General features: G+C 42.7%; 1 protein-coding gene across 1 annotated transcript; it reads right to left on the reverse strand.

Annotated features, from left to right (window-relative positions):
* Positions 1–9,187: 9,187 nt before the first annotated feature.
* Positions 9,188–13,121, reverse strand: LOC119337145 (deubiquitinase DESI2-like). The gene is made up of 4 exons (XM_037609253.1): positions 12,834–13,121; positions 12,463–12,724; positions 10,764–10,831; positions 9,188–9,610 (listed from the first exon to the last, which is right to left on the reverse strand). The coding sequence occupies exons 1-4, from the start codon at positions 12,966–12,968 to the stop codon at positions 9,347–9,349; spliced, it is 729 nt and encodes a 242-aa protein (XP_037465150.1). The 5' UTR covers positions 12,969–13,121; the 3' UTR covers positions 9,188–9,346.
* Between the last annotated feature and the right edge of the window lie 273 nt (positions 13,122–13,394).

Raw genomic sequence — 13,394 nt, forward strand, 5'->3', positions numbered from 1 at the left:
TTCTGCCTCTTCGATCAGGGGATAGGTTCCAGGTCGGCAGCCTGGGCTAGCAGGGTGGATGTCGTTTGAGTTTCTGTTTATGTTTCATCCGTAGTCGGATGTTACTCTTATGTATCGTGATGTTGTATTCGTGTGGCATTTTTGCCTCTTGTATGTATCCCCATCTATTATGTAATGTTGATGTAATGATATCCACCTTGCAAAAGTGTTTCAATATGCGGTTCTATCCTTGGTGGGACCTTCGAGTCTCTTTAGGATAGTATCGCATATTGGGCGTGACACATGTTTTGTAACAAAGTTATCGGCAACTGGCAGGAGCCATATGGTTGTCACTTTATTGTATGCAATGCAATCGCCCTGTAATTGCTTTACTTTATCACTAAGCGGTAGCGATAGTTGTAGAAGCAATAGGTGGCGAAACGACAACGATGCTACGATGAAGATCAAGATGTCGCGTCGGTGACGATGGTGATCATGACGGTGCTTCGGAGATGGTGATCACAAGCACAAGATGATGATGGACATATCATATCACTTATATTGATTGCATGTGATGTTTATCCTTTATGCATCTTATTTTGCTTTGATTGACGGTAGCATTATAAGATGATCTCTCACTAAATTTCAAGGTATAAGTTTTCTCCCTGAGTATGCACCGTTGCGAAAGTTCTTCGTGCTGAGACACCACGTGATGATTGGGTGTGATAGGCTCTATGTTCAAATACAACAGGTGCAAAATAGTTGCACACGCGGAATACTCGGGTTAAACTTGACGAGCCTAGCATATACAGATATGGCCTTGGAACACTGAGACCGAAAGGTCGAGCGTGAATCATATAGTAGATATGATCAACATAGTGATGTTCACCATTGAAAACTACTCCATCTCACGTGATGATCGGACATGGTTTAGTTGATTTGGATCACGTGATCACTCAGATGATTAGAGGGATGTCTATCTAAGTGGGAGTTCTTAAGTAATATGATTAATTGAACTTTAATTTATCATGAACTTAGTCCTGATAGTATTTTGCAAATTATGTTGTAGATCAATAGCTCGCGTTGTTGCTTCCCTATATTTTTATATGTTCCTAGAGAAAACTAAGTTGAAAGATGATAGTAGCAATGATGCAGACTTGGTCTGTGATCTGAGGTTTATCCTCATTGTTGCATAGAAGAATTATGTCCTTGATGCACCGCTAGTTGATAGACCTATTGCAAGAGCAGATGCAGACGTTATGAACGTTTGGCTAGCTCAATATGATGACTACTTGATAGTTTAGTGCACCATGCTTAACGGCTTAGAATCGGGACTTCAAAGATGTTTTGAACGCCATGGACCATATGAGATGTTCCAGGAGTTGAAGTTAATATTTCAAGCAAATACCCGAGTTGAGAGATATGAAGTCTCTAACAAGTTCTATAGCTAAAAGATGGAGGACAATAGCTCAAGCAGTGAGCATGTGCTCAGATTGTCTGAGTACTACAATCGCTTGAATCAAGTGGGAGTTAATCTTCTAGATAAGATAGTGATTGATAGAGTTCTCTAGTCACCATCACCAAGTTAGAAGAACTTCATGATGAACTATAGTATGCAAGGGATGACAAAAACGATTCCCGAGCTTTTCATGATGATGAAATCAATGAAGGTAGACATCAAGAAAGAGCATCAAGTGTTGATGATTAACAAGACCATAGTTTCAAGAAAAGGGCAAAGGGATAGAAAGGGAACTTCATGTAGAATGGCAAGCAAGTTGTCACTTCCGTGAAGAATCCCAAAGCTAGACTAAAGCCTGAAACTGAGTGCTTCTACTGCAAAGGAAATGGTCACTAGAAGCGGAAATGCCCTGAATATTTGGTGGAAAAGAAGGATGTCAAAGTGAACAAGGGTATATTTCATATACAGGTTATTGATATGTACCTTACTAGTGTTTACAGTAGCCCCTGGGTATTTGATACTTGTTCGGTTGCTAAAAATTAGTAACTCGAAACAGGAGTTACAGAATAAACAGAGACTAGTTGAGGGTGAAGTGACGATGTATGTTGGAAGTGGTTCCAAGATTGATATGATCATCATCACACACTCCCTATACTTTCGGGATTAGTGTTAAACCTAAATAAATGTTATTTGGAGTTTGCGTTGAGCATGAATATGATTTGATCATGTTTATTGCAATATGGTTATTCATTTAAAGTCAGAGAATAATTGTTGTTCTGTTTTCATGAATAAAGCCTTCGATGGTCATACACCCAATGAAAATAGTTTGTTGGATGTCGATCGTAGTGATACACATATTCATAATATTGATGCCAAAAGATGCAAAGTTGATAATGATAGTGCAACTTATTTGTGGCACTGCCATTTGGGTCATATCGGTGTAAAGCGCATGAAGAAACTCCATAAAGATGGATTTTTGGAATCATTTGGTTATGAATCATTTGATTCTTGCGAACCGTGCCTTTTGGGCAAGATGACTAAAACTCCGTTCTCCGGAATAATGAACGAGCTACTGACTTGTTAGAAATAATACATACCGATGTATGCGGTCCAATGAGTGTTGATGCTCGTGGCGGGTATCGTTATTTTCTGACCTTCACGGATTATTTGAGCACATATGAGTATATCTACTTAATGAAGCACAAGTCTGAAACATTTGAAAAGTTCAAAGAATTTCAGAGTGAAGTGGACAATCATCATAACAAGAAAATAAAGTTTCTACATTCTGATCGTAGAGGAGAATATTTGAGTTACAAGTTTGGCCTTCATTCAAAACAATGTGGAATAGTTTCACAGCTCACGCCACATGGAACACCACAGCGTAATGGTGTGTCTGAAAGTCGTAACCGCACTTTATTGGATATGGTGCGATCTATGATGTATCTTACCGATTTACCACTATCATTTTGGGGTTATGCATTAAAGATAGCTGCATTCACTTTAAATAGGGCACCATCAAAATCCATTGAGACGACGCCTTATGAACTGTGGTTTGGCAAGAAATCAAAGTTGTCATTTCCTAAAGTTTGGGGCTGCGATGCTTATGTGAAAAAGTTTCAACCTGATAGGCTCAAATCTAAATCGGAGAAGTGCGTCTTCATAGAATACCCAAAGGAAATTGTTGGGTACACCTTCTATCACAGATCCGAAGGCAAGATATTCGTTGCTAAGATGGATCCTTTCTAGAAAAGGAGTTTCTCTTGAAAGAAGTGAGTGGGAGGAAAGTAGAGCTTGATAAGGTAATTGTACCTTCTCCCGAATTGAAAAGTAGTTTATCACAGAAATCAGTTCTAGTGATTCCTACACCAATTAGTGAGGAAGCTAATGATGATGATCATGAAGCTTCAGATCAAGTTACTACCAAACTTTATAGATCTTCCAGATTAAGATCCGCACCAGAGTGGTACTGTAATCCTATTCTGAAGTCATGTTACTAGACCATGATGAACCTACGAACTATGAGGAAGTGATGATGAGCCCAGATTCCGCGAAATGGCTTGAAGGCCATGAAATCTAAGATGGGGTCCATATATGAGAACAAAGTGTGGACTTTGGTGGACTTGCTCGATGATCGGCAAGCCATAGAAAATAAATGGATCCTCAAGAGGAAGACAGACGCTGGTAGTAGTGTTACTATATACAAAGCTCGACTTGTCGCAAAAAGTTTTTCGACAAGTTCAAGGTGCTGAATACGATGAGATTTTCTCACTCATATCGATGCTTAAGTCTGTCCGAATCATGTTAGCAATTGCCGCATTTTATGATTATGAAATATGGCAAATGGATGTCAAAACTGCATTCCTGAATGGATTTCTAGAAGTAGAGTTGTATATGATGCAAACAGAAGGTTTTGTCGATCCAAAAGGTGCTAACAAAGTGTGCAAGCTCCAGCGATCCATTTATGGACTGGTGCAAGCCTCTCGGAGTTGGAATAAACGCTTTGATGGTGTGATCAAAGCATATGGTTTTATACAGACTTTTGGAGAAGCCTGTATTTACAAGAAAGTGAGTGGGAGCTCTATAGCATTTCTGATATTATATGTAGACGACATATTGTTGATTGGAAATGATATAGAAATTCTGGATAGCATAAAAGGATACTTGAATAAGAATTTTTCAAAATAAAAGACCTCGGTGAAGCTGCTTACACATTGTGCATCAAGATCTATAGAGATAGATCAAGACACTTGATAAGATTTTTCAATGAGTACATACCTTGATAGGATTTTGAAGTAGTTCAAAATGGAACAGTCAAAGAAGGAGTTCTTGCCTGTGTTGCAAGGTGTGAAGTTGAGTAAGACTCAAAACCCGACCATGGCAGAAAATAGAAAGAGAATGAAAAGTCATTCCCTATGCCCCAGTCATAGGTTCTATAAAGTATGCCATGATGTGTACCAGATCTATTGTATACCCTACAGTGAGTTTGGCAAGGGAGTACAATAGTGATCTAAGGGTAGATCAATCGACAGCGGTCAAAATTATCCTTAGTGAAGACTAAGGAAATATTTCTCGGTTATGGAGGTGATAAAGAGTTCGTCGTAAAGAGTTACGTCGATGCAAACTTTGACACCGATCTGGATGACTCTAAGTCTCGATCTAGATACATATTGAAATTGGGAGCAATTAGCTAGAGTAGCTCCGTGCAGAGCATTGTAGACATAAAATATTTGCAAAATACATACGGCTCTGTATGTGACAGACCCGTTGACTAAACTTCTCTCACGAGCAAAACATGATCATACCTTAGTACTCTTTGGGTGTTAATCACATAGCGATATGAACTAGATTATTGACTCTAGTAAACCCTTCGGGTGTTGGTCACATGACGATGTGAACTATGGGTGTTAACCACATACAGATGTGGATATTGGTGTTAAATCACATGGTGATGTGAACTAGATTATCGACTCTAGTGCAAGTGGGAGACTGAAGGAAATATGCCCTAGAGGCAATAATAAAGTTATTATTTATTTCCTCATATCATGATAAATTTTTATTATTCATGCTAGAATTGTATTAACCGGAAACTTAGTACATGTGTGAATACATAGACAAACATAATGTCACTAGTATGCCTCTACTTGACTAGCTCGTTGAATCAAAGATGGTTAAGTTTCCTAGCCATAGACATGAGTTGTCATTTGATTAACAGGATCACATCATTAGAGAATGATGTGATTGACTTGACCCATTCCGTTAGCTTAGCACTTGATCGTTTAGTATATTGCTATTGCTTTCTTCATGACTTATACATGTTCCTACGACTATGAGATTATGCAACCCCCGTTTACCGGAGGAACACTTTGTGTGCTACCAAACGTCAGATCGTAACTGGGTGATTATAAAGGTGCTCTACAGGTGTCTCCGAAGGTACTTGTTGAGTTGGCGTATTTTGAGATTAGGATTTGTCACTCCGATTGTCGGAGAGGTATCTCTGGGCCCTCTCGGTAATGCACATCACTATAAACCTTGCAAGCAATGTAGCTAATAAGTTAGTTGCGGGATGATGCATTACGGAATGAGTAAAGAGACTTGCCAGTAACGAGATTGAACTAGGTATTGAGATACCTACGATCGAATCTCGGGCAAGTAACATACCGGTGACAAAGGGAACAATGTATGTTGTTATGCGGTTCGACCGATAAAGATCTTCGTAGAATATGTAGGAGCCAATATGGGCATCCAGGTTCCGCTATTGGTTATTGACCAGAGAGATGTCTCGGTCATGTCTACATAGTTCTCGAACCCGTAGGGTCCGCACGCTTAACGTTCATTGACGATATAATATTATATGAGTTATGTATGTTGGTGACTGAATGTTGTTCGGAGTCCCGGATATGATCACGGACATGACGAGGAACTCCGGAATGGTCCATAGATAAAGATTTATATATGGGATAATAGTGTTTGGTCTCCGGAAGGGTTCCGGAATTCACCGAAAGGGGTTCCGGATGTTTCCCGAAATGTTTGGGTACGAGAACACTTTATTTGGGCCAAAGGGGAAAGCCCATGAGGTTTTTGGAAAGCGCAAAAGAAAGTTTTGTGGAGTCCAGGGGCCAGACGCCAGGGTCCCTGGCATCTGGGTCTAGATGCCGGGAACCCTGGCGTCTGGCCCTGGAGTCCGAGAAGGACTCTTGCCTTTCGGGTGAAACCGACTTTGTGGAGGCTTTTACTCCAAGTTTCGACCCCAAGGCTCAACATATAAATAGAGGGGCAGGGCTAGCACCAAAGAGACATCAAGAAACACCAAGTCGTGTGCCGGCAACCCCGTCCCCTCTAGTTTATCCTCCGTCATAGTTTCCATAGTGCTTAGGCGAAGCCCTGCGGAGATTGTTCTTCACCAACACTGTCACCACGTCGTCGTGCTGCCGAAACTAATCTACTACTTCGCATGTCTTGCTGGATCAAGAAGGCGAGGACGTCATCGAGCTGAACGTGTGCAGAACTCGGAGGTGACGTGCGTTCGATACTTGGATCGGTCGGATCATGAAGACGTACGACTACATCAACCGCGTTGATAAACGCTTCCGCTTAGCGATATTCAAGGGTATGAAGATACACTACCCCTCTCGTTGCTATGCATCACCATGATCTTGCGTGTACGTAGGAATTTTTTTGAAATTACCACGTTCCCCAACACTCTTCGTGGTCGGCCCATCTGTGCATCCTTGTATGCGGACGATGCTGCTATTTTTGTTGCACCGATCAAGGAAGACATCCACTTCTTGGCTTCGACTCTGAGCTCCTTTGGGGAGGTTACCGGCTTGGTCATCAACTGCACCAAAAGCCTTGTGGCGCACATTTGTTGCGGCAACATCGACCTTGACGACATTTTGCGGGCCTTCCTGGCGGTCCGGACTACCTTCCCCATGCGACATCTTGGTCTTCCGTTGTCGGTCACAAGACTAAAGCGCATCCACTTTCAGTATTTGGAGGACAAGGTGGTTGGAAAGCTTCCACCTTGGTCGGCTATGCATGTGGCTACGTTGGGGCGCATTATTTTGGTCAAGGTCGTGCTCACTGTCATTGCCATTTACCACCTAACGCCCCTTGAACTTCCGGTTGAAGTGATGAAGAAGATAGATAGCCTCCGGCGTGCCTACCTTTGGGCGGGTTGTGATAAGGTGACCGGCGGAAAGTGCAAGGTTAATTGGGACCTCGTCTGCAAGCCCAAGATTTATGGTGGACTAGGAGTGCTCAACCTCCAGAAGTTTGCAACTGCGCTACACTTGCATTGGCTCTGGCACAAATGGGATGATCCACCTAAGACTTGGTCTGGCTCAGGAACGCCTTGTATTAGCAATGACAAATATCTCTTCGCCGCTGCCACACGGGTGTGCATCAGAGATGGAAACAAGGCTAAGTTCTGGGAATCTCCATGGCTGGACGGCCTCCGGCCTAAAGACATTGCACCAAAGATTTTTTGAGTTATCAAAAAAGAAAACATGCCTGGTCAGGAAAGCTCTTGACAATAGCCTTTGGATCCGCCGCATTTACACTCAGCAGGGGCTAACCTTGGCCCATATTCAGGAATTTGCAACCCTGTGGGGGATGCTTGCTGATGTAACCCTCAACCAGGGAAGCCAAGACACCATAACTTGGAAGTTCACAAACAGTGGCGAGTACTCCGCCTCCTCGGCTTACATGCGCAATTTGCCCGTCTCTCCTTTTGTCCAATGAATGCTACAATCTGGAAGATGTGGGCTCCACTGAAGTGCAAATTTTTTGCTTGGTTGATCTTCCAAAATCGTGTTTGGACAGCCGATCGTTTACTGCGGCGAGGCTGGCCAAGCTGCAATTTGTGCCCTCTTTGCAAGCAAGTGCAAGAATTTACTGCTCACCTTCTATTCCAATGTAGGTTCACTGTCCGGATTTGGATCGAAATTTGCACTTGGCTTGGCATCCTTGACTCCTCGCCAATGAATTGGCGTCATAAAGACTCAGTTAGAGATTGGTGGCTCAAGGTGGTTAATGGTGGAAGTGGCTGCAGGAAGGCCATCGCCTCCTTGATGATGCTTGTCTCGTGGGAAATTTGGAAGGAGCGCAATGCAAGAATTTTTTTAAAGTCTCTGCCTCGACCTCCATTGTTATCGCAAAAATCAAAGAGGAGCCCCATCTCTGGTCTTTGGCGGGAGCCAAACAGTTTAGTACTGTTATGTAGTGAGAGTAGACATTTTTCTTTTTGCCGTCTCACGGCTTATGTCTAAACCTTCTTCTTAATCAATGAAAATAGAAGTCTTTTGTCTTGTTTCAGAAAAAAAGGATGGGAGACTGCAGCTCGTTGGAGATGGAGAAATAATCAGCTAATGAGTGCCTGATGGTTCAATGGACTTTATCTGTATCCACTTTTCTACCCGCAGCTGCCTCAGCGAGAGGCAACAATCAGGGAGGAAAGAGACATGTGGCCATTCGTCTCACACCAGAGACGCCATGTCCTGCGGAGGTAAATGCCATGGACCATGACGCCTCCCATGCAACCCAAATGTCATGGTGAATGACATCATCAACAAAGGTTTAAATCAGTTTTTCTTAAAGGGGATTAATTGTGATTTTGGAGAAAAAAAAAGGTCAAAACAGTGATTTTGGCCGGAAGAAGTAGCGCAAGCGCTTGATCTGCTGTTGATGCTTGGATCTGAATCTGTGTACCCGCCTGTATATCTACTCCCTCCGTTTCTAAATATAAGTCTTTGTAGAAATTTCACTAGATGGACTACATACGGAGCAAAATGAATGAATCTAAATTTAAAATGCATCTATATATATCCGTATGCAGTTTATAGTGGAACCTCTACAAAGACTTGCATTTAGGAATGGAGGGAGTACAAACAAACCAATGCCAGTAATTATCCCGCGCGTCCTCGACGGTTGTAACTGAACTTGCTCCTTTTCAATGCAAAGAAACGCAAAGGTCCTTTGTGTTTCCTCGGAAGAAAAAATGCCAGTAATTGTACAAGACTGCCTTCCAAGGATCTTGAAGCATTTAAAAGCCACATCCAAGAAGACCTTAATACCTGTGAGAATTACACCCTCTGTTCACTAATATAGGACGTTTTGCCAGTTTAATTTAAACTACCAAAACGTCGGCGCCACCATACTCCCTTAGCTATGGTCACTAGTGAGTAGTGCATCTAGTTAAATGGAAGGCAAGTGTTTTCTTGGGCACCTTCGGGAAGTTATCAGCCTGGTTAGTGAGCTTGTCAAGCTAGAAGAGTATGTTTCACATTTGATGCTTTCAGTTGCAATGCAGAGACACAGAGTCATGTATGAATAAACAAGTTTGAACAAATGTTTGCTACTGTTACACTACAGATTTCAATACAACGGTCGGTAGGCCTGCTGTGACAGCGGCTACAACCTTGTTGGTTGCTCTGCCGATTGTTGGTGCTGCAAGGGGCGTGCATCATCAGCTTCTTGCGAGGGAGTTGACCCGCTTGTAGATGGCTTCGCCCCAGCTGAAACAACATTCTTGAACCATGTTCCTTGGAAAGTAGGGCTGTCTCTATTTTGTTCACCCGGAGACTCTTGGGAAGCCTGGTTTTTCGAAGTCAGGCCTGCCATAAATCTATATGCTACTCTACTAGCATTGACAATTTCTGTTTTAGCCTGCCTGAACTGCAAAACATAAAGTCGCAACAAGAAAAATCATGTCAAGGAGAATAATCAATACAATATGTATAAGCAAGATAATGGGAAAAGTATGGAATAAGTGAATAACAATGAACCCATAACAGTACACGTAAACGTTATTTCAAAGCTTCAATCCAAAGGCATGAAATACAAAAACTAATAAATGCATAGGGTATTTAACGAGCATATAGCATCTTGATGAAAAAAATATGAACAAAAAACGTACGAAAAATCAGGGAAGCAAAGAGCGAGACAACCAAATAGAACAGATAATTGCAACATTACTTTTAAAGCTAGCTGTGTTCAATTGAAGAACACAATTATAATATTAAAAAGCAAATAAATGTACATTCAAATTAGTCAAGTATCCAAGATGGACATGGCATGAACCGAGACTAAAAAAGAAAGCATGCAAAGGCCAAACTAATTATTTTTTTTGGCAAAAACTTAACTGATTAGGTAAAAACTGATTTTCACTTGCTTGTAGTATGCATTTTTCTTAAGTTTTAACATCTACTTGTACCATCACATTAATATGAGAAAAGAACAGGTACAAAGTCAAACAAACGATTATGCAGCATGGCCGCAAATTCTGTGCATTCATATGGTGGCTGCATGGTTCAGACATTCGGGACTTGCCGGCACTAACACTCGACCACATGCAGTGCGTTCTGCGTTGCATAGTCACTATCACTAAACCAACCCTAATTTTGCATGCCATGCAGTCACAAAAAAAGGTAGGAGGTAATACAATGATCCTTGATTTAATGATGAGGTCAAGGACTAAGAAAACCATAATTGCTTATATGCCAAGATATTGGCTGGTATGAACCAATTGCGATGACAATTTGTCACATCTATGACAAAAATAAATTGCTTCGAAGTACCATATTTGAAAATGAGGGCAGGGCCTAAATCTGGTATCTCCGTCGATATGCCCCTTAACTTGCAGATTGTAACAATGATGTACTGCTGAGATACTGTTATGAAATATCTATGCAACGCAGAACGAACTAAACTCATAACAGTTAGGATAGTGTAACACGGCAAATAATCATGGAAGTAGTCGACGAATACAACAGTTGTGCTATCAGAAGACAAAAGGACTGGCGCACATACGAACAGATTAAATACACACCTTAACTGCTGTATTCTCAGCTACCACCACAGCAGTATCGCCAGCATTGGCAAAACGATTAACCCAGCCTGCAAGGTTCAATATACCAGGTCAGTCAAATAAAAAATAAATCAATTGTTAAGTCATTTCAAATCTGAATGGGAATACTACATGCTAGCAAGATGGATAACAATCGGGAAAGAATGATTTCTCCATCACTCAAGGCGTCTAGTGGCATATAGCTTAATATTCATGCAATATCTATGTAGTTTTCACTTTTCACACATTAATAATCTTATCCTAAGGACTTTTTATACGTTAATCATCTTATAGCAAAGCTTCAGGTGTGAGGGAACATCAGTTTATCTTCCGAAATCCCAATTTCCATACTATAATAGTACTAACCAAAAAAAATAGTTCCCAGTCGAGCACACTAAAACCAATCGAACATAGCATAATTGACTTCACGTGGCCCTAGTACACAGAAATGGGCTGCTAGACTGCTACTAAACCTAAATGGTGAAAAACTCAAGGCTCCCAGGCTCCAGAATTCATAAAACCTAGACACTTAGATCACACATGGCGTAGCAGTGGATTACGATAACCCCATTTGCCCAACAAGTTTTTGACTATTTATTACTCCCTCCGTCCCAAATTAATTGACGCTCAAACAGATGTATCTAGCACTGAAATATGTCTAGATACATCCGTTTGAGTGTCAATTAATATGGGACGGAGGTAGTATTTGGTTAACTAGTTTTTTCCCTGTTTTTCTTACTATTCCAAATCAGATCGCAAAACAAGTTTCAGGCAGCACAGTTCAGCAACGTAAACTGAGCCTTGCACGTTGTACAAGCTAATATAGAGTTCCAGCGGAAGATAGATAGCTCCTCATGGTCTTAAAAGGCCATGGGCACCAGTCCTATCATGTTGAGGTGAATCTCCTCTACTTGTAAGACAATTGACAACTTCAAGTGAAAGCAATATTAGCTAAATAGTCCTTATACCCCGCACCACTCTTTCCAGCCACATCCACTCTCCTCCCAAGACATTTAACACCTTCGAGATAACACAATCCCTTCCGCTTAATCTGCACAACCGATCATCAGCTCTCAAACAAGTCCACTCCACTCCTGAAGCTGAAGTTGAACACTTCAACATCACCGATCAGCTGAGTAGCAATATACGAAACTCTATGCCCTTGGCTTCTACCACAGCAATTAGCTAAACAATATGGTGATGGGAACAGAAACATTTCGAGTTACGATCACTGACTATTGGGCCCCTGCTACCAGCTTTAATTTTTCTTCCTTTTTGCTACTGGTTCCCGTTTAACGGTTGCGATTAACCAGCAACGTAGTTGAAAGATACAAGGTGAAATGCATAAACAGACATTCTGACTATCTGCTAGCTGAAAACTATCCCCAAACTATCCGCGAAAGGCTCAGCGTCACCACATCATCCAATTCAATTTCATTTTATTTTCCTAGTCAAGCCAACCTCATTAGCTAAACTGGAATCCTCCTATCGATTTGACGGCATCGATAAAGTTGTGAATTACTTTTACCACCAGAGATTTGGTGTCCTTTCAGGGCCAGATATACATTTGTAATCCACCTATCGGTACTGACTACTACCACTCCAGTGGCTAATCAGAAGAACAAAGCTCCTAATTTCCTCGATTTCGCAACAAAAAGATAAAACTCCTCCGATTCTTTACCTGGAAGCTTGGGGACGCCGAGCCTGTCGCAGAGCACGTCGCAGAAGTGGTTGCAGTTCCTGGAGAGGAGGTCGTAGGAGTGCCCTGGCCAGTCGCGGCTGAGCTCGCGCAGGATCCTGTTCACGGTGGCTATGGTGCACTCCGTCTCCCCGAGGACGATGCGCTCGCGGTATGTGTACATGGGGTTCTTGCTCACGGGGCAGCTGAACACCCCGCTGCCGTTCTCGCAGAACCCGAACGACCACTCCTCCTCGCCATAGACCTGCACGCGACACATCGGGAAATGAGAATTGGGGATCTGGAGGAAGAAGGGGCAAGCAGGCAGAATACGTCGCCGGGATCCGGGCGAGCGGGGGCGCAGGGGGGAGGACCTGGACGGCGCTGTGGAAGATGCCGCCGAGGCCGATGCGGTCCTTGAAGATGCGGTTGATCTGGAGGATGGTGTTGTTGGTCTTTTCGGAGTCGCTGTTGGTCACGTCGTACACGTGGAGCACCACCTCCTTCATCTCGTCGACGGGCAGCCCCTCCCCCTCCGGCCCTTCCTCCCACTCTCCGGCGGCGACGGCGGCGGAGCGGTTGGGGTGAACCGGGTAGGGGGATCGAATCGTCGGCGGGCGGGTGGTTGCTTTGCAGGTGGTGGCCGTGGGGGTCACGTCCTCGGTACGGGTATTCTTATCGGCGATGGGATCGGGAACATTTCGAGTTACGGCCACTGACCATTGGGCCTCTATTACCAGCTTTCCTTTTTCTTTCCTGTTGCCGCTGGTTCCATTGCACGGTCGCTGGCAACTTCTAAAAAAATAGAGACACCACTCAGTTTATCACGTACGGAAAAATATCACGCGCTCCCATCTCCCCATGCTCCAACTTCAAAACATCAATTTTAAATGCCTCAAAAATTCTGAAAAAAAATTATGAATGTTCACGAGAAA

This window comes from Triticum dicoccoides, chromosome 1B (genome assembly GCF_002162155.2).
Source record: "Triticum dicoccoides isolate Atlit2015 ecotype Zavitan chromosome 1B, WEW_v2.0, whole genome shotgun sequence".
Lineage (NCBI taxonomy): Eukaryota > Viridiplantae > Streptophyta > Magnoliopsida > Poales > Poaceae > Triticum > Triticum dicoccoides.